The 17724-nt window shown below is 40.7% G+C and overlaps 1 protein-coding gene across 3 annotated transcripts in view; it reads right to left on the bottom strand.

Moving 5' to 3' along the window:
• Positions 1 to 17724, bottom strand: part of DOCK2 (dedicator of cytokinesis 2) — a 493769-nt gene that overhangs the window by 415854 nt on the left and 60191 nt on the right. For all 3 annotated transcript variants that reach the window (XM_038413725.2, XM_043491018.1, XM_043491017.1), the window contains exons 7-9: positions 16671 to 16806; positions 14214 to 14368; positions 6426 to 6507 (exon numbers count right to left, since the gene is read on the bottom strand). In XM_038413725.2, the coding sequence (XP_038269653.1) occupies positions 6426 to 6507; positions 14214 to 14368; positions 16671 to 16806 (373 nt within the window). The remainder of the gene's footprint in view (positions 1 to 6425; positions 6508 to 14213; positions 14369 to 16670; positions 16807 to 17724) is intronic.

The following is a 17724-nucleotide window of genomic DNA, read 5'->3' as shown; positions in this document are numbered from 1 at the left end:
GTAGACAATGGATCGTGTGGTGTGGTCTGGATGAAAGCTAGAGGCATGTAGGTAGGAATAACAGTCAGTAGGTTTCTGGTATAGGGTGGTGTTTATATAACCATCGCTTATTAGCACCGTAGTGTCCAGGAAGTGGATCTCTTGTGTGGACTGATCCAGGCTGAGGTTGATGGTGGGATGGAAATTGTTGAAATCATGGTGGAATTCCTCAAGGGCTTCTTTTCCATGGGTCCAGATGATGAAGATGTCATCAATGTAGCGCAAGTAGAGTAGGGGCATTAGGGGAAGAGAGCTGAGGAAGCGTTGTTCTAAGTCAGCTATAAAAATATTGGCATACTGTGGGGCCATGCAGGTATCCATAGCAGTGCTGCTGATTTGAAGGTATACATTGTCCCCAAATGTGAAATAGTTATAGATGAGGACAAAGTCACAAAGTTCAGCCATCAGGTTTGCCGTGACATTATCGGGGATAGTGTTCCTGACAGCTTGTAGTCCATCTTTGTGTGGAATGTTGGTGTAGAGGGCTTCTACATCCATAGTGGCCAGGATGGTGTTTTCAGGAAGATCACCAATGGATCGTAGTTTCCTCAGGAAGTCAGTGGTGTCTCGAAGATAGCTGGGAGTGCTGGTAACGAAGGGCCTGAGGAGGGAGTCTACATAGCCAGACAATCCTGCTGTCAGGGTGCCAATGCCTGACATGATGGGGCATCCAGGATTTCCAGGTTTATGGATCTTGGGTAGCAGATAGAATACCCCAGGTCGGGGCTCCAGGGGTGTGTCTGTGTGGATTTGTTCTTGTGCTTTTTCAGGGAGTTTCTTGAGCAAATGCCGTGGTTTCTTTTGGTAACCCTCAGTGGGATCAGAGGGTAATGGCTTGTAGAAAGTGGTGTTGGAGAGCTGCCTAGCAGCCTCTTGATCATATTCCGACCTTTTCATGATGACAACAGCACCTCCTTTGTCAGCCTTTTTTATTATGATGTCAGAGTTGTTTCTGAGGCTGTGGATGGCATTGTGTTCTGCACAGCGGAGGTTATGGGGCAAGTGATACTGCTTTTCCACAATTTCAGCCCATGCACTTTGGCAGAAGCACTCTGTGTAGAAGTCCAGTCTGCTGTTTCGACCTTCAGGAGGAGTCCACCCAGAATCCTTCTTTTTGTAGTCTTGGTAGGAAGGTCTCTGTAGGTTAGTATGTTATTCAGAGGTGTGTTGGAAATATTCCTTGAGTCCGAGGCGTCGAAAATAGGATTCTAGGTCACCACAGAACTGTATCATGTTCATAGGGGTGGAGGGACAGAAGGAAAGTCCCCGAGATGGACAGATTCTTCTGCTGGGCTAAGGGTATAGTTGGATAGATTAACAATATTGCTGGGTGGGTTAAGGGAACCACTGTTGTGGCCCCTTGTGGCATGTAGTAGTTAAAAATTAGATAAAAAGGACACTAAACTCTTTTGTAGAGAAGCAAAGTGTGTGTTGTAAATGGCTTGTCTAGTTTTTGTAAAGTCCAGCCAAGAGGAAGTTTGTGTGGAAGGTTGGTTCTTTATGAGAGTATCCAGTTTTGAGAGCTCATTCTGAATCTTTCCTTGTTTGCTGTAGGGGATGTTGATCAGGTAGTTCCGCAGTTTCTTTGAGAGCGTGTGGCACAAGCTGTCAGCATAGTCTGTGTGGTATGTAGATTGTAATGGATTTTTTACCTTCAGTCCTTTTGGTATGATGTCCATCTGTTTGCATTTGGAAACAAAGATGTCTGTCTGTATCTTTACGAGTTTTTTCATGAAGTTGATAGATTTCCGCTCCATACGGCTAAATTCAGTGCCTTGCATGATGACAGGTTTCAGAGTAGCAGTCGTGTTAGTGTATGGCTTAATTTACTACATGCATTTAAGTAGTCAACTCACAATGTCGTAAAGAAGTATTTATCATGGTATTTTGGCCCACATCTGAAGAAAGCCTGACTGCAATTTGGGAGTTCAGTCAGAAATGGAACGTAAAGTTTTGTTGCTTCTGGTGAGATTCGCAATCTTCGCAATTTATTCTAATGTTACTGAAAACTAAAAAAATTATCCTCACAGCACAACACAGAACTGCAAGTCAGAAAAGTTTCAGAAACTGTGTAGGATAAGCATCCAAGAGCTTGAAAGCTCATACAAATATCCTGAAGACTGGGGATAGATTGTGAGGATAGACTCAGTCATAAGATTTCTTGCACTTCCACTTACAACAGGAAAGGAGAGGATACAGTTATTGTTTAGTAGTTGCCTGGTAGCAACTAATATCATTAGGATTGCACAAGAATTGAATTTATATCCTTGTTCCCCTGTCTCTCACACACAGCAAGTTTTCATGAAGTCATTTTTAGTTTGTAAGTCTCATGTTTTCGGTCCATAGCTAACATTTTGAAGCAAAATCTCTTCAGCCATTTTTCAGTTCCACAAAAGTGGGAAAAAAATATCCACTTTCTTTTTCCTTCTCCAAACGTGACATCCCCAACTTACCAATCACTGGATGGAAACTCCACATGTAACCAGTTCCAATTTAGAAGTACATCCAAGGCAAGTTTGGGGAAAAAATGGGGATGGGGAGTTGGGAATGTATACCCAACTGAAAATAAAATCATTAAGCACAGTCAGTGTTGTCTGCAAAGTTTTCTGCCTTCCCAAAAAGGCCATCTCCCTTTATGACATCACACTAATCATCAGAACTTTCTAGTCTAGAAAGCTCAGGGGTGGACTGGGCTTCCATAAATCAGGGGTTATTTGCATAAGCAATAATATGTCATTTTAATGCAGTCAAATCATGGCCTTAGCATCAGAAACGAGGAGAACACTACAAGAATGGAAAAGCTACAGCTCCCATAATTTTAGGAGATCTTGGCCATTCTTTCTTCTCCCTAGAAATTTCACACTTGCATTGAAATAGTTTAATTCTGTGTCTAACTTTTTCTGTTGTCAATTATGGCTAGTTTTAGCAGGGTATTTTTAGTAAACAAAAATTCACATCCTGTGACCCATCAATGGCTTTTATTATAAATACCCCTACTAAATCTTAGCTGCTCCTGGGGTCCCGAGTGCTGCTGCTCTGGGGGACCCCAGGGTGCCAATAGCTGGCCCCTGCTCCAGCGGTTGAGGCTGACTGCTCGGGGCCAGCTGCGGAAGTCCTGGAGATCCTGCAAAGTCACGGCATCCGTGACTTCTGTGACAAACTCGCAGCCTTAGCAAGAATACATCAGCCTTCATGTAAACTGATGTGCTGCTGCCTTTTTAACCCAGCCTGCAGAAGGCTGCCCTCTAGCTTACATTAGCAGAAGCTCAAGTCAGAACTCACCGTGCCCCCATTTGTGATCATTTAATTAAGTCTGAACTCTGATCCTTCTCCCAGTCAACTAACCTTCATGAAAAGCCAAATTCAAAATCTAACAGGGAACATTTAAATATTATCAGAAAAAGGCAATTTCTTTTCTTCCTCTTCCCTCTTTTTCTTGAAATTAAAAAACACAAATGTATGTAATGTTAAGGCTGTGAAATTAAAATAAGTCACAAAATGCTGAAGTACAGCCACATATACTCTCCATGTTGTGCACAATATATATTTATTTATATTTCATGGTACACTTTCAAATTAAGCAGAAATATTTATCTTGAGTTAATTTAGCTTAACTATCTCAATACTTGTACTTGATTTGGCTTATGCAACTTCATCTCACAAATAGGGCATTCAGGCATTTATTTATATAGCACCATCACAGTGCCCAACACACTTCAACACAAAGCTCTTATACCTGGTGATACCATCTCATTCTCAGGAAAATGCTGCATAGGGCAACAGTGCATGTGAGGAAAGAGGAGGAGATATTTCACAATTCTGTGGGAAATAGTATGTTAAAATGAGTTTCAAAGAAAGGACAAAAAGGGTATTCAGGTTTCTCTCAACTTCAGTGAGCTTTGGATCAGGCCCCTGTTGTACATGAAATTGGAGACTTTTCCAAATAATGCACAGATCTGAGAATGAGACGAGACAAAAGATATCCATATATTTTTTCAGCAATGTCCAGCATTGCTAACACCAGTGATTCTAAATAAAAAAGTGAGTGCAGTTGGCAATCTACTCACCCAAGAGCTAGTGCTGAAAAAGCTCCTGAATCTAAAATATATTCTTTATTGTAGACAGGGCTAAAGGCATCAGTCAGAGAGGCTATCATAGATTAAGTAGGGGTGTAGTACAAAGTTTTAAATGTATATGAGAAGTAAGATTTTGCTCTGGTTCAACTGAGCTTTTAAGCACATTCATCATCACTCCCATACCGCATTGATTGTTGGGGTACCATCATTGATGAGCAGCCAATTGTCTCCACCCCTGACAATTGTGTGTCAGTGCTTGAGTCTCTGCAAAGTCCATTTGTGTCCATTCTTTTATGTTGTCAATCCATCTCTTCTTCTGTCCACCTCTTCTTCTTTTTCCCTGTACTGTCCCTTGGAGGATGATCTTGGATAGGCCAGATGATCTTGTTACATGGCCATACCACTTCAGCTTGTGCTTGTTCACTGTCATCAGGAGGTCTTCATATGACCCAGTACATTGGGTGATGATGTTGCGGACCTCTTCATTAGGGACGTGGTTGAAGTAGGAGATGCCCAGGATTTTAGGGAAGCATCTTATCTCTACTACTTGTATTTTCCATTCAAGTTTTGCTGCAAGGGTCCACATCTTGCGTGCATAGAAGTTTCAGTTTGGATGTTCTTATTTCTTCAAAATGGCTTTAGCTTTGCCACTGCTGCTGCTATTTGTGCAGTTCTTGCCAGAATTTCTGCCTTTGATCTTTCATCAGTGAAATACTTGAACTGTTTCACTGTCTCCTGCTCTTGTTGGCCGACAGTGATATGTTTCAGAGTAGTAGCCATGTTAGTCTGTATCAGCAAAAACAATGACGAGTCCTTGCGGCACCTTAGAAACTAAGAAATTTATTTGGGCATAAGCTTTCATGGGCTAAAACCCAGTTCATCAGATGCAAAACCACTTTCCTGTTGTGCCATTGATGAGAATTGCATGGCTGGTCTTGGAATACGGTTGTTTAATGGTAGGAATAAGCTTACAACCAACATTATACTTCATGATTGCCCAGAGAGCTTCATGCCATACTCTGTCAAATGCCTTCTTGAAATTAATAAAGACATGGTAGATGTCTTGCTGGTGTTCTAAGTATTTCTCACATAGAACATGAAGGTTGAAAATCTGTTCTGTGGTGCTTCTTCCATCATGAAAGCCAGCTTGTTCTTCAGTAATAATATTCTTCGCTTGTGGCTTCAATGGGTTCAATACGACTTTCAACATCACTTTAAGCACATTAAGCCCCCCTAAAGTTAATCACGTGTCCTTTAACCCCAGTTTCACTCAGCAAAACATTTAAGTCCAGCTTCAAGTTATGATGCTGAATTAGGATTTGAGTATCAGCTCTTTCAATAGACTAGAGACACACTTGGAAGAGACATTATAGAGCCTCAAAATTATCTGGTTCTAAAAGACAAAAATTTTCAGAAATTCTCTCCTCCCACAACTATATCATCCACCACTTTTTTTCACCTCTGAGTATTTATGGACATTATGTAGTTTACACCCTTAATATTGCACTGAAAATAATTTACAAATATATGCATGGTTGTTTATCATTTTTAGTAAGTTCCCATTAACTGTGTAAGGAGAATTTCCAAATATGAAGGATCTTCCAAGGTTCCTCAGGTTCATTTGATTGGGGAAACAAAGTCACTATGTTGGTCCCCGAGGTGGTTAGATAATTTTCTCATTAATATTCAGTGACACTGATTTAGTGATGTCTTCATCTCTTTATATATTTATGGCATGAATCACTGGTTAGTGTTCTGCAATATGAATGCCTGATTGATATCTACATCCCCTTGCTTATTATACAGCAACATCTGTCTACAGGTTTAGTAATGAAATTCTACTAGATTTTGATATTTGCATCAGTAATGGTATAAACATTAACTTTTGCCAAATAATTTGACAAATCAGAGACATGAGTAAATGCCAAACAGCTTCATCTAAATTTCTGTCTGTCCTACTATGTCATTCATATACCCTTTTGCTAATCTAATCATAAGCAGAGTGCACAAACATTCTCCATCTTAAAATTATTACTTGTAATGAGCCAACTTAATTGGACTTGAAGTGAAAATCATTTAAGTAGTAAGACCGGTTAATCAAACATGACATAATAGGAGGCAAACTCGGGTCCAAACAAACCGAGTTAATTTGTGAATGCTCCTCTCCATTTAATTACTCAGACTAACTTCCTTTCTGAGGTCATTCAAGCCTTCTCCCAAAACACACACAAAATTCTGGGAGTGACCATTAGAAATGAGAATCCTATTTCAAGTTCAAAACCTAGTCAAATATGAAAAATGTTTACTCACAGTGAACACCACTTTCAGATTGTTGAGCATATCAATCTCCTTTGGAAAACCTTTACTCCCCCATCTCACCAAGTAATTCTCACTGTTTAAAGAGAAAAAGAAATAATTTGTTAATGTCATTTAACAAAATTCTTCACCATGTGTCATTAAGTACTGTAGTACTGCTTAATACACAACACATAAGAAAATACCATACAGTACCACATCTTTAGATTCATTATGCATAATTTGACCATTTCCCTCACTCTTGGCATTGTTCCAGTCACTGAACATTTTTTCCCCAAGTACACATCCCAAAGAAAATATTGGGTTGCCATTTTTGTGCCCAAAAACAGGGATCCAAAATCATTTTAAAAACACAAAGCAAAAAAAATTCCATTTCTATTCTATCTGAGTAAATATGAAACATTATCAGCCCCAATATTATTAATTTTTAATATTTTGTTTTTGACTATTTGAATGTATAGGTTTAAAACACAGAAGACTTAATCATTTGTCAAAATGTTGTAGGTTTATGTTTACAAGTCCAGCTCCTGCACATGTGTCAAAACGTAACCAGTATCTCTCACTTCTTGCAACAATGCATGAATGAAAAACAATTAGAAGCCCAATCCATCACAGTACATCCACCAACCTCCCAAGATTGCATAAGATTGCAGATGGAAATATCCAAGGGAAAGCACCTCTCATTTGAAAGCCAAGACAAAAAAAATGAACTTTGTCTTCCATGGAGTAAGTCTACCTCAACAAAGTAATTATGATTACTCTTTTTTTTTTAAACCACCTCAAATTACCCCTCGGAATGAACTACCAAGAGAAGTGGTGAATACTGGATTGATTGAAGTCTTCTTCAGATCAGTATTGAATGCCTTTCTGGAAGGTAACTTGGTTTGACTAAAGTTTATTGGACTCAATATAAGGTATCTAGGTAAAATGTAATGGCCTGTGAAATACACAAAGACAGAATAGTGAAGTAATTGTTCCTTCTGGCCTTCAACCCTATGAATAGTACAACATTCCATCCAAATGGAACAAAATATTTCTAAAACCAATTTTCCTTACACACACAGAAATCTACCACCATTTGATCATGTTTGTACAACTTCATGAATACTAGCAGCAATAGGATTTCTTATCCTTTCTCTTGATTGAGCCCAGTAACTTGGTTTGGCTAAAATATATCATCCAGAAAAGTATCCAAGCCCTGATATGAAGATATCAAGAGATGGAGAACCCACTACTTCTCTCAGTAGTGTAACAGTGGGGATGATTAACCATTGGAATAAAAATTTGTGCCCTATTTCCAATTTGAATTTGTCTGTTTTTAACTTCCAGCCATTGGTTCTTGTTATGCTCTCCTCCATTACCTTGACATTTTTAACTTACTGCTTGCTGAATAAGGTATTGGCTAAAGTAAAGCTAATTCTCTTGTTCTCAGAGAGCCAAAGTCAACAGCAAAACATAACCAAAATTAATGTTTAATCATTCTTTATTACAGAGTGACTGAAATCAAGATGGATGCTCAAAGAGAATTCTCTGTAAGACCAAAACATCAGTTCACCTTACTCACATCCATAGTTAATTGAAGCAAATGGCTTGTTGCTCGTCTAAGGTGAGCCAGATATGGCTCCATCTTTAACACTGAAATCTTATCCAGGATGATTTTTGTTAAAAATTGGTTGTTTGAGAAGAACACATGAAGACTAAGAGAGAAACCACCACAATGAAGGGAGAATTATGATGCATAAATGTAACAGAAACTACAGAAAAGGAATCAAATGCAAGATAGATTTTAAAAGAATTAAATTCAATAGAATACAGCATGGTAACATTTTGGGGGAAGCAATTATATGTATATGTAGTTCACCTCGATGGCAGTTGTCCTAACAGGACCACTTTTCAGACTCTTAAATCTCACAATGCTTCTAAATTTCTCTGAGCATTTTATTCCATGCATAACATTGCCCATTGAGAAGTTAATAGACTTAAGCCCAACAAAAATATAAATTAAAAAGCACTACTCGAGTAACACCCATTAAGCACAAAATGTTCACCAAGAAACATAGCTGCTATTTCATTCAGATAATCCAAAGGAAGAACCAAATATCAAACTGGTGTCTCTCCTCTGTGGTATGGCTGCATAATAGTAACCTCTTAAAAGTGGGAAGGGGTCCATTTCAGCGCAATGTATAGAGCTGGTAGGAAGTAAAAGCTGAATCTGATCATTTTAAGACTCCTTACTCTTATCACAGGCAATTCTGGAGGTATCCCTGATCTATCTTGAACAGAATGCCAAAGGAAGCTACAATTCCTAACTTTGCTGGCCCCTAAAAGTCATGGGCTGACTATGGACACTGGATTTATGACTTATTACAATGATCTATAACCCACTTACAACCCCCTCAGCTTCCTTGCTCTCCCTTTGCCCCCCAATGAATGGAAGTGTGTTATTGGGACACTTCATCTTGAATGGTCCCTGGAAATATGAATTAGCTACTTATGCTAAACAATTTGCTCCACCTTGTATTTAGCTTTGACACTCAGTATGTTTCCCAGACCTGAAAAAGAGCTCTGGGTAACCTCAAAAGCTTGTCTCTTTCACCAAACAGAAGTTGGTCCAGTACAAGAGATTACCTCATTCACCTTGTTTCTCGAATTTCCTGGGACCGACATGGGTACAACAACACTATCCACAGAGTAACACCACACTTGTATCAGGTCAAATGGCAATTTGCTCATTTTATTAGCCACGAGCAATCATGACAAAGAAATATATCCTGAACAAAAATTTACAAAATATCAATTAGGAAATCAACACTCCATTTGCACCATTTTTCAAATACAAAGTTTCTGTTGTCCTCGTTCCCCCAGAGTTACATGTCAATGAAAGTTACATACATTGGGATATAACCTCTCACCCACTAATATCTAGCACAAACGTGTTTTGGGCACCTTGCTGATCAAAAATGTGCACCAGTTTATTTAGGTTCAAGAGCTTGACTTTTAGCCATCTATATAACACTTAGAGATGGATTTTGCTCTCAAAACATAAAAATCACTGAAAGAAAATTTAGTGCATTTCTGTGAGAGCTACCCTACAGAAATAACTAGCTCTTTCCTTTCATGGCCCACAATCCCTTTTCTTCCAAGATCTCAGTTTAGTAAATTATATAGCAGAAGTTTGAAGCTTCTTTTACACAACAAGAAGAAAATCACATAAGTGAAAGCCTGCCAATCATGACTGACTCCACTGGCCACTAGTGTAATTTTCACTCAAATATCTTTCTGCTTTCCTCTGCCACTCCCTATCATAGAATATCAGGGTTGAAAGGGACCTCAGGAGGCCATCTAGTCCAACCCCCTGCTCAAAGCAGAACCAATCCCCAACTAAATCATCCCAACTAGGGCTTTGTCAAGCCTGACTGTAAAAACTTCTAAAGGAGATTCCACCACCTCCCTAGGTAACCCATTCCAGTGCTTCACCATCCTCCTACTGAAAAAGTTTTTCCTAATATCCAACCTATACCTCCCCCACTGCAACTTGAGACCATTACTCTTCGTTCTGTCATCTGATACCACCGAGAACAGTCTAGATCATCCTCTTTTGAACCCCCTTTCAGGTAGTTGAAAGCAGCTATCAACCCCCCCCCCCCCCATTCTTCTCTTCCGCAGACTAAATAATCTCGGTTCCATCAGCCTGTCCTCATAAATCATGTGCTCCAGCCCTCTAATCATTTTTTTGTTGCCCTTCGCTGGACTCTTTCCAATTTTTCCACGTCCTTCTTGTAGTGTGGGGCCCAAAACTGGGACACAGTACTCCAGATGAGACCTCACCAATGCCGAATAGAGGGGAATGGTCAAGTCCCTGCTGGCAATGCTCCTAGCTATACAGCCCAAAATGCGGTTAGCCTTCTTGGCAACAAAGGCACACTGTTGACTCGTATCCAGCTTCTTGTCCACTGTAATCCCCAGGTCCTTTTCTGCAGAATTGCTGCCTAGCTGCTTGGTCCCTAGTCTGTAGCGATGCATGGGATTCTTCCGTCCTAAATGCAGGACTCTGCACTTGTCCTTGTTGAACCTCATCAGGTTTCTTTTGGCCCAATCCTCTAATTTCTCTAGGTCCCTTTGTATCCTGCCCCTGCTGTCCAGCATATCTACCACTCCTCCCAGTTCAGTGTCATCTGCAAACTTGATGAGGGTGCAATCCACACCATCCTCCAGATCATTAATGAAATATTGAACAAAACCGGCCCCAAGACTGACCCTTGGGGCACTCCGCTTGATACCGGCTGCCAACTCGACATGGAGCCATTGATCACTACCCATTGAGCCTGCTGGCAATTGGTAGCCTGCTGGGTGGCTGCTGCACAGGGAACTTAGGGGAGCATGAAGTTGATGGGGGGCTGCCAGCCTGGTTCCTAGCCCCCACCAAGTAGCTGCAACTGGCTGCTCTTTCTGCAAGTAGTGGACAAAGCGGGCAGCTGTCAAACAACCATTATAAAGGGAGCATTGCACAACTTTAAACGAGCATGTTCCCTAATTGATCAGCAACAATGAAACAACATTAACCGGGATTTAAGTGAGGAGTTACTGTAGTCCTGAACCACTTTCTCCACAGAGTGCTGGTCACCTCCTCCCCATACTGTGCTGTGCAGTACAGTAGTCTGGGAGCTGACCTTATTCGTGAAGACAAAGGCTAAAAAAGCATTGAGTACATTAGCTTTTTCCACATCCTCTGTCACTAGGTTGCCTCCCTCATTCAGTAAGGGGCCCAAACATTCCTTGACCTTCTTCTTCTTGCTAACCTACCTGAAGAAACCCTTTTTGTTACTCTTCCCTGAGGGAGTCAAAGGTTGCTTTTCTGATGTCCAGGGTCCACATTCTGCTGCTCTCCTTTCTTCCTTGTGTCAGGATCCTGAACTCAGCCATCTCATGGTCACTGCCTCCTAGGTTCCCATCCACTTTTGCTTCCCCTACTAATTCTTCCCTGTTTGTGAGCAGCAGGTTAAGAGCTCTGCCCCTAGTTGGTTCCTCCAGCACTTGCACCATGAAATTGTCCCCTACACTTTCCAAAAACTTCCTGGATTGTCTGTGCACTGCTGTATTGCTCTCCCAGCAGATATCTCGGAAGGCTGCGAGAACCATGACCTGCGATCTAGTAACTTCTATTAGTTGCCGGAAGAAAGCCTCGTCCACCTCACCCCCCGGTCCGGTGGTCTATAGCAGACTCCCACCACAACATCACCCTGGTTGCTCACACTTCTAAAAACTTAATCCAGAGACACTCAGGTTTTTCTGCAGTTTCATACCGGAGCTCTGAGCAGTCATACTGCTCTCTTACATACAACGCAACTGCCCCACATTTTCTGCCCTGCCGGTCCTTCCTGAACAGTTTATATCCATCCATGACAGTACTCCAGTCATGCGAGTTATCCCACCAAGTCTCTGTTATTCCAATCACATCATAATTTCTTGATTGTGCCAGGACTTCCAGTTCTCCCTTCTGGTTTCCCAGGCTTTTTGCAGGATGATCAGCGAGTTTTCTCAGTATGAGGCAGGAGTCCTCCCCTCTTGTGCTCTCCTGCTCATGCTTCCTCCTGGTATCCCACTTCCCCACTTACCTCAGGGCTTTGGTCTCCTTTCCCCAGTGAACCTAGTTTAAAGTCCTCCTTACTAGGTTAGCCAGCCTACTTGCGAAGATGCTCTTCCCTCTCTGTTAGGTGGAGCCTGTCTATGCCTAGAAATCCTTCTTCTTGGAACACTAGTCCATGGTCAAAGAATCCAAAGCCTTCTCATCGACATCACCTGCATAGCTATTCGTTGACTTCCATGATTCAACAGTCTCTACCAGGCCTTTTCCTTCCATAGGGAGGATGGACGAGACCACCACTTCCACCTCAAACTCCTTTATCCTTCTTCCCAGAGCCACATAGCCTGCAGTGATCTGCTCAAAGTCATTCTTGGCAGTATCATTGGTGCCCACATGGAGAGGCAGAAAGGGGTAGCAATCCGAGGGCTTGATGAGTCTTGGTAGTCTCTCTGTCACATCGTGAATCCTAGATCCTGGCAAGCAGCACACTTCTTGGCTTTTCCAGTCAGGACAGCAGATACATGAATCAGTCCCCTGTCAGAGGGAGTCCCCAACCACCACCACCTGCCTCTTTCTCTTGGGAGTGGCTGTCATGGAACCTCCATCCATGTTCATGTGAACAACTCCCAAATGAAAAAATGGCATTGCTACTACATTGTTCTCCTTCTATACATCCTTGAATTTACCTGGTTTCAATACCTACTAATTTCTGAACAGTGACAAGAGAGAGCGTGTCCTATTAGTGCAGTTTATTATACTTAAAATAATAGTTTCAGTGCTTCTTTTTTCTCCTCTCGGGCCCCATTTGTTTGTTTTTCACCTCCTGTTGCCTTCATGTGCCTGGTCAGTGAGCTCCTTGGAATTAGAGACTGTCTTCTTTATTACATGTGTGTACAGCACCGAGCACAGTGGGGCCTATAGGTGCTATCCCATTACCAACAACCACCACTCTCCCACCTTCTCTGAAGCAGAAGAAGGCCTTGCCCAGAGTAACTGATTGAAGAGGATATGCACCACTACAAAGCAAGAACGGCCAAGATCTCAAGGGCAAAGAGCTAGAACTCTACTGGTTCCCCTGCACCCAGCATTTAGGGATTTGCCCCTTTTAAATTTTACCCATTGTTTGCTGTTTTCCCATTCGGAAAAGAGAAAAAAAAGTCTCCTTATGCAAGTTTAAGGCATATTGTTAGTTTTGTCAAACTTCTTCCCAAAAACATACACTTTGTCAAAGAATGAATCCAATACAGCAACCTTCAAATCTGAGAATTTGTCAGATTAATTTATAACTCAAATGTAAGAATTGCTCAATAGAAAGGGAGCATGTGTGTACGTCTTATGTATGTGTTCTATTGCTCTAGTCCTAATCCTAAAATCCAGTATTATTTGACTCTCCTATATGGTCCTACATATAAATATAATCCCCCACTTTTCCATCAATAGAATTTCTTCCATACTAATCACCGAGGCATTGGTAGTCAAGGTGATGGAAACTCTCATAATTAAACACATTTTAGCTGTTGATGGTCAGATATTTGTATTCTCCATTGCCTGTTGCAAAAGCTTCTGTTTTGGCAATGAGGCAAAGAAACATTTTTCACAGCAGCAAACTGTCCATCTACTGAATCTCTGTAGCTGCCTCAAGGCTGTCTGCCTACCAGCGATAAGAGTGACCTTGACTTTTATTTTTTCTACACATTTGAACAATCAGCTCAGCTTCTGCCCAAATGTGTTACTGTTTTGATTGAGTGGTTAAGGCTGGACTTAGACCAATCATACAGAACTCACAACATTTGATGCCCCACTTACTACATTGACTGCACGTAGCTATTCCAAACGAAGACTGAACAAACTCTAAACAAACTGACTTAACATTTCATTAATCTTTGCTACACAAAAGAAATCCTACACAAAGCGGAAATCAGTCAGCTTTGAAGCAATATCAGCAGTCAATTCAGATTTCAGAGCACACTCAAGCCAAGACCATTTGGTCCATTTGCTCTCAATATAGTTTAGTTGTTTGCTAGTACACAATACTCCAGCCTAGCATCACTAAATTCCAGCAGTGCATGTGGTTTTTCCTTTTAAAACTTTCTTTTACAGTTTTCCCCCTTTGTGTGTACATTGGCCATTACACTCCCTCTCCAGTTTGACCAACTCACTTCACTATTCATTCTCCAGTGGAAAATAATATAGCCTACCTTATAACTGTATGTTTCTGGGGATCATATAAAGACATGAAGAGTTCTGCATCTTCTCCTATTCGGCATACAAAGTTTCTTACAAAGACATAAAGGCTGTACGTGGGGGATGAGGAGATTCGGGAGTATGTTCCATAGTCCGGTTGATCCTTTGACTACACACAGAAAGAGGAAAATTATTAATTAGACCAAACTAATTTGAATGCCAGCAAGACCTGCACTTACTGCTCTATACTCAAGGTTTGTCTGAAAATGGCCCAGTTCTGCTCTCAATTTAAGCAACGTAGTAGGGTAGAATTTAGTCTAAAATATTTATCACACTTTACAGTCTTTTCTAGCACCTAACCACTGGTCCATACATTCCTAAAATGCTAGGTGGTGCATAAGACGTTCACACACATACACAGCCTGTATGAACAAGGTGATGAGCAGTGAATCTGTTCCTGGACTGTCCTTAAAGTAAGTATATATGAGACCCTCTGATGTTTTAATCAGTGATTGCACCTTGCATCACTACATGTTTAAAGAAAGAATACAGTACAAGTCTCTAGAAGTGACTCAGGTTAGCAGGGCTTTAATCTGTCTTGTATTGCTTAGTGATAACCTTTCCACATTTGGGAAGCACTGTTTGTTCAATTGAGCTTCTGATCGACAACAAGGAATGTGGTGTTAAATACTGATTTATGACGCATTATTCATGGTAGTCATGATCTGGAGATTTCATAACTCACTCAAACGTTTTGTTCTTCTTTAACATATACCTCATTTGATTTACACTGTGATCAGTAAGAAAAAAAAGACCAAACCTTATGTCACTTGATAGTTCTTGGGATAAATTTAATATTTATAAAGACAATGAAGTGTAATCATGTGAGCCATGTTTTAAAATGTGACTGCAGATTATGTGCGTGCTCTGATCATGTAGACCTTGATATCATCAGCAAGCATGCCAAGAGTTGTTAAGTTTACCAACTTCCTCTCTCATACGCATTAAACCTTTTGGCTAAGTCAGACCAATTAACTGGCAGCAGCTTATATCCCATGGCCAGTATTTTCAAGATTTGGTATCTAAATAAAGCTCCTAAATCCCAGGTAAGTGGCCAAAATTCAATAGGAGCAGCAACTGGAAAACACATTGCATATTGGAAAACATAATCCCAACTATACATATAAAATGATGGGGTCTAAATTAGTGGTTACCACTCAAGAAAGATATCTTAGAGTCATTGTGGATAGTTCTCTGAAAACATCCACTCAATGTGTATGGCAGTCAAAAAAGTGAACAGAAGGTTGAAAATCATTTAAAAAGGGATAGATAGTAAGATAGAAAATATCATATTGCCTCTATATAAATCCATGGTATGCCCACATCTTGAATACTGCATGCAGATGTGATCACCCCATCTCAAAAAAAAAAAGATATATTTGAATTGGAAAAGGTTCAGAAAAGGCCAACAGAAAGTATTAGGGGTATGGAATGACTACCGTATGAAAAGAGATTAAGACGAGCGGGACTTCTCAGCTTGGAAAAGAGATGACGAGGGAGGAATATGATAGAGAGCTATAAAATCATGACTGGTGTGGAGAAAGTAAATAAGGAAGTGTTATTTACTCCTCCTCATAACACAAGAACTCGGGGCCACCAAATGAAATTAATAGGCAGCAGGTTTAAAACAAACAAAAGGAAGTATTTTTTCACACAACACAATCAACCTGTGGAACTCCTTGGCAGAGGATGTTGTGAAGGCCAAGACTATAACAGGGTTCAAAAAAGAACTAGATAAATTCATAGAGGATAGGTCGATCAATGGCTATTAGCCAGCATGGCAGGGATGGTGTCCCTAGCCTCTGTTTGCCAGAAGCTGGGAATGGGTGACAGGGGATGAATTACTTGATGATTACCTGTTCTGTTCATTCCCTCCGGGGCAGCTGGCACTGGCCACTGTCAGAAGGTGGGATACAGGGCTAGATGGACCTTTGGTCTGACCCAGTAGGGCCATTCTTATGCTCTAATTCTACAAACTAGCAGTTGTGGAAGTCAAACCACATTGGAGGCTAGCCATTCATTTAAGAATCTTATTTTAAGCATTGAGATTTGATATCTTTGCCCAGGTATTTAATCCAGTGCCAGCCATTAACACTCACGTCTATTCTTCAGTTGTTGGGTTAGATCAAGAATTGCACTTTTTCATCTTACTCAATGCATGGAGAAACTTGCTGAAGTCCCTGTTAGGCAAATTTTGACAAAGTCTGGTAAAACAAAGTAAATATTTACAGCTGAGGTGACATGTTCCGTAATTTATCAACTAGGGATCAGAAACTACTCCTTTAAATTGGTGGCAAAACTTCCATTAGTTTTACAGGGAGAAGAATCAAGTTTAAACAAACAGATAATATCCTGTAAACTGAATTAACATTTTCTGAAAGGAAAGGCCAATTTTGGCAAATTGTTCATACCATTTCTTCTTTAATTCGCTCTGTAATTTTATTAGTAGCTTCTTCATGTGCATGAAATAGGCTAATGACGCTGGTTTTATCTGGATCCAAGATATTTCCATCTTCATCTCTAACTATTAAATCTAGCTCAAGTATCCTGTGGAGATTGAAAAAGAATCACTCCATAAGACATGATTATTTTCTTCTAGAACAAATTACATTCAACTGACTGTTTTTGAAATGGGATTCACAATAAGCTGCTTGGAATGTTGAAGCAGTCAATTCAGTTTAATAAAACAAGGAGAACATATATAATTTAAGTAATACATCTGATGACGCTAAGTATCTTCAACAAAAGAAAGAAAAAAAAAACCCAAAACATCTTTTCTCACAGTTTTTTTCAAGCTTTGGTTTTCCCTTTACATACCCATATTAGGGTTTTATACTGCCTATCCTTACAGTATCCAAATGCCTATCGTGTAAAATAAAATTGAGCAATAGCCAAACCACGGGTTGACTTCATGAAGACTTAGCCTCTTCTTCCTTATTAGGGTATAAACCTTCCCCAGTAGAGTGATGAAGTATCTCTGTCTGTCCCCTCCAATTTCATGTCACTTTGTTCCACCCTCTCAGTGTGCTCCATTTGGCTTCAACCCTTTCTGCTAAATTCCATTCCTCTGCCAAACATTTCCCACCCTCTCCATTCTCCTTGGTTCTTTCACGATTGTCTTGGAACTCTCCTCCTCTCCAGATCCCTTACCCACTGATTCTCCCTTCCACCAGATTGAGACCCTGAGTAGAGAAAAAGGGAGGCACTCTCTCAAGACTCCACACTCTCACCATAGGGTGTGTCTTCCATATATAGAAATCTGCCCCCTTCCAGTTTTTATCTTGTTCTTAGAGCCCTGTTCTCCTTGGAACAAACACAATCTATGCCCCAGCACTGTTCTTCTGGCACCCCAGCAACCCCTGGTGACCCATTCTGCCCCTAGCACCTCCTCACTCCTCTTTTGTGCCCACATCAATTCCTCACTGCCCCCTCTCAGACAGGTTTCAGAGTAGCAGCCGTGTTAGT

The sequence above is a fragment of the Dermochelys coriacea genome, chromosome 8 (assembly GCF_009764565.3).
Source record: "Dermochelys coriacea isolate rDerCor1 chromosome 8, rDerCor1.pri.v4, whole genome shotgun sequence".
NCBI classification, from domain to species: Eukaryota; Metazoa; Chordata; order Testudines; family Dermochelyidae; genus Dermochelys; species Dermochelys coriacea.
The sequence above is the reverse complement of the archived record's forward strand: the minus strand, read 5'-3'. Positions and strand labels throughout refer to the sequence as shown.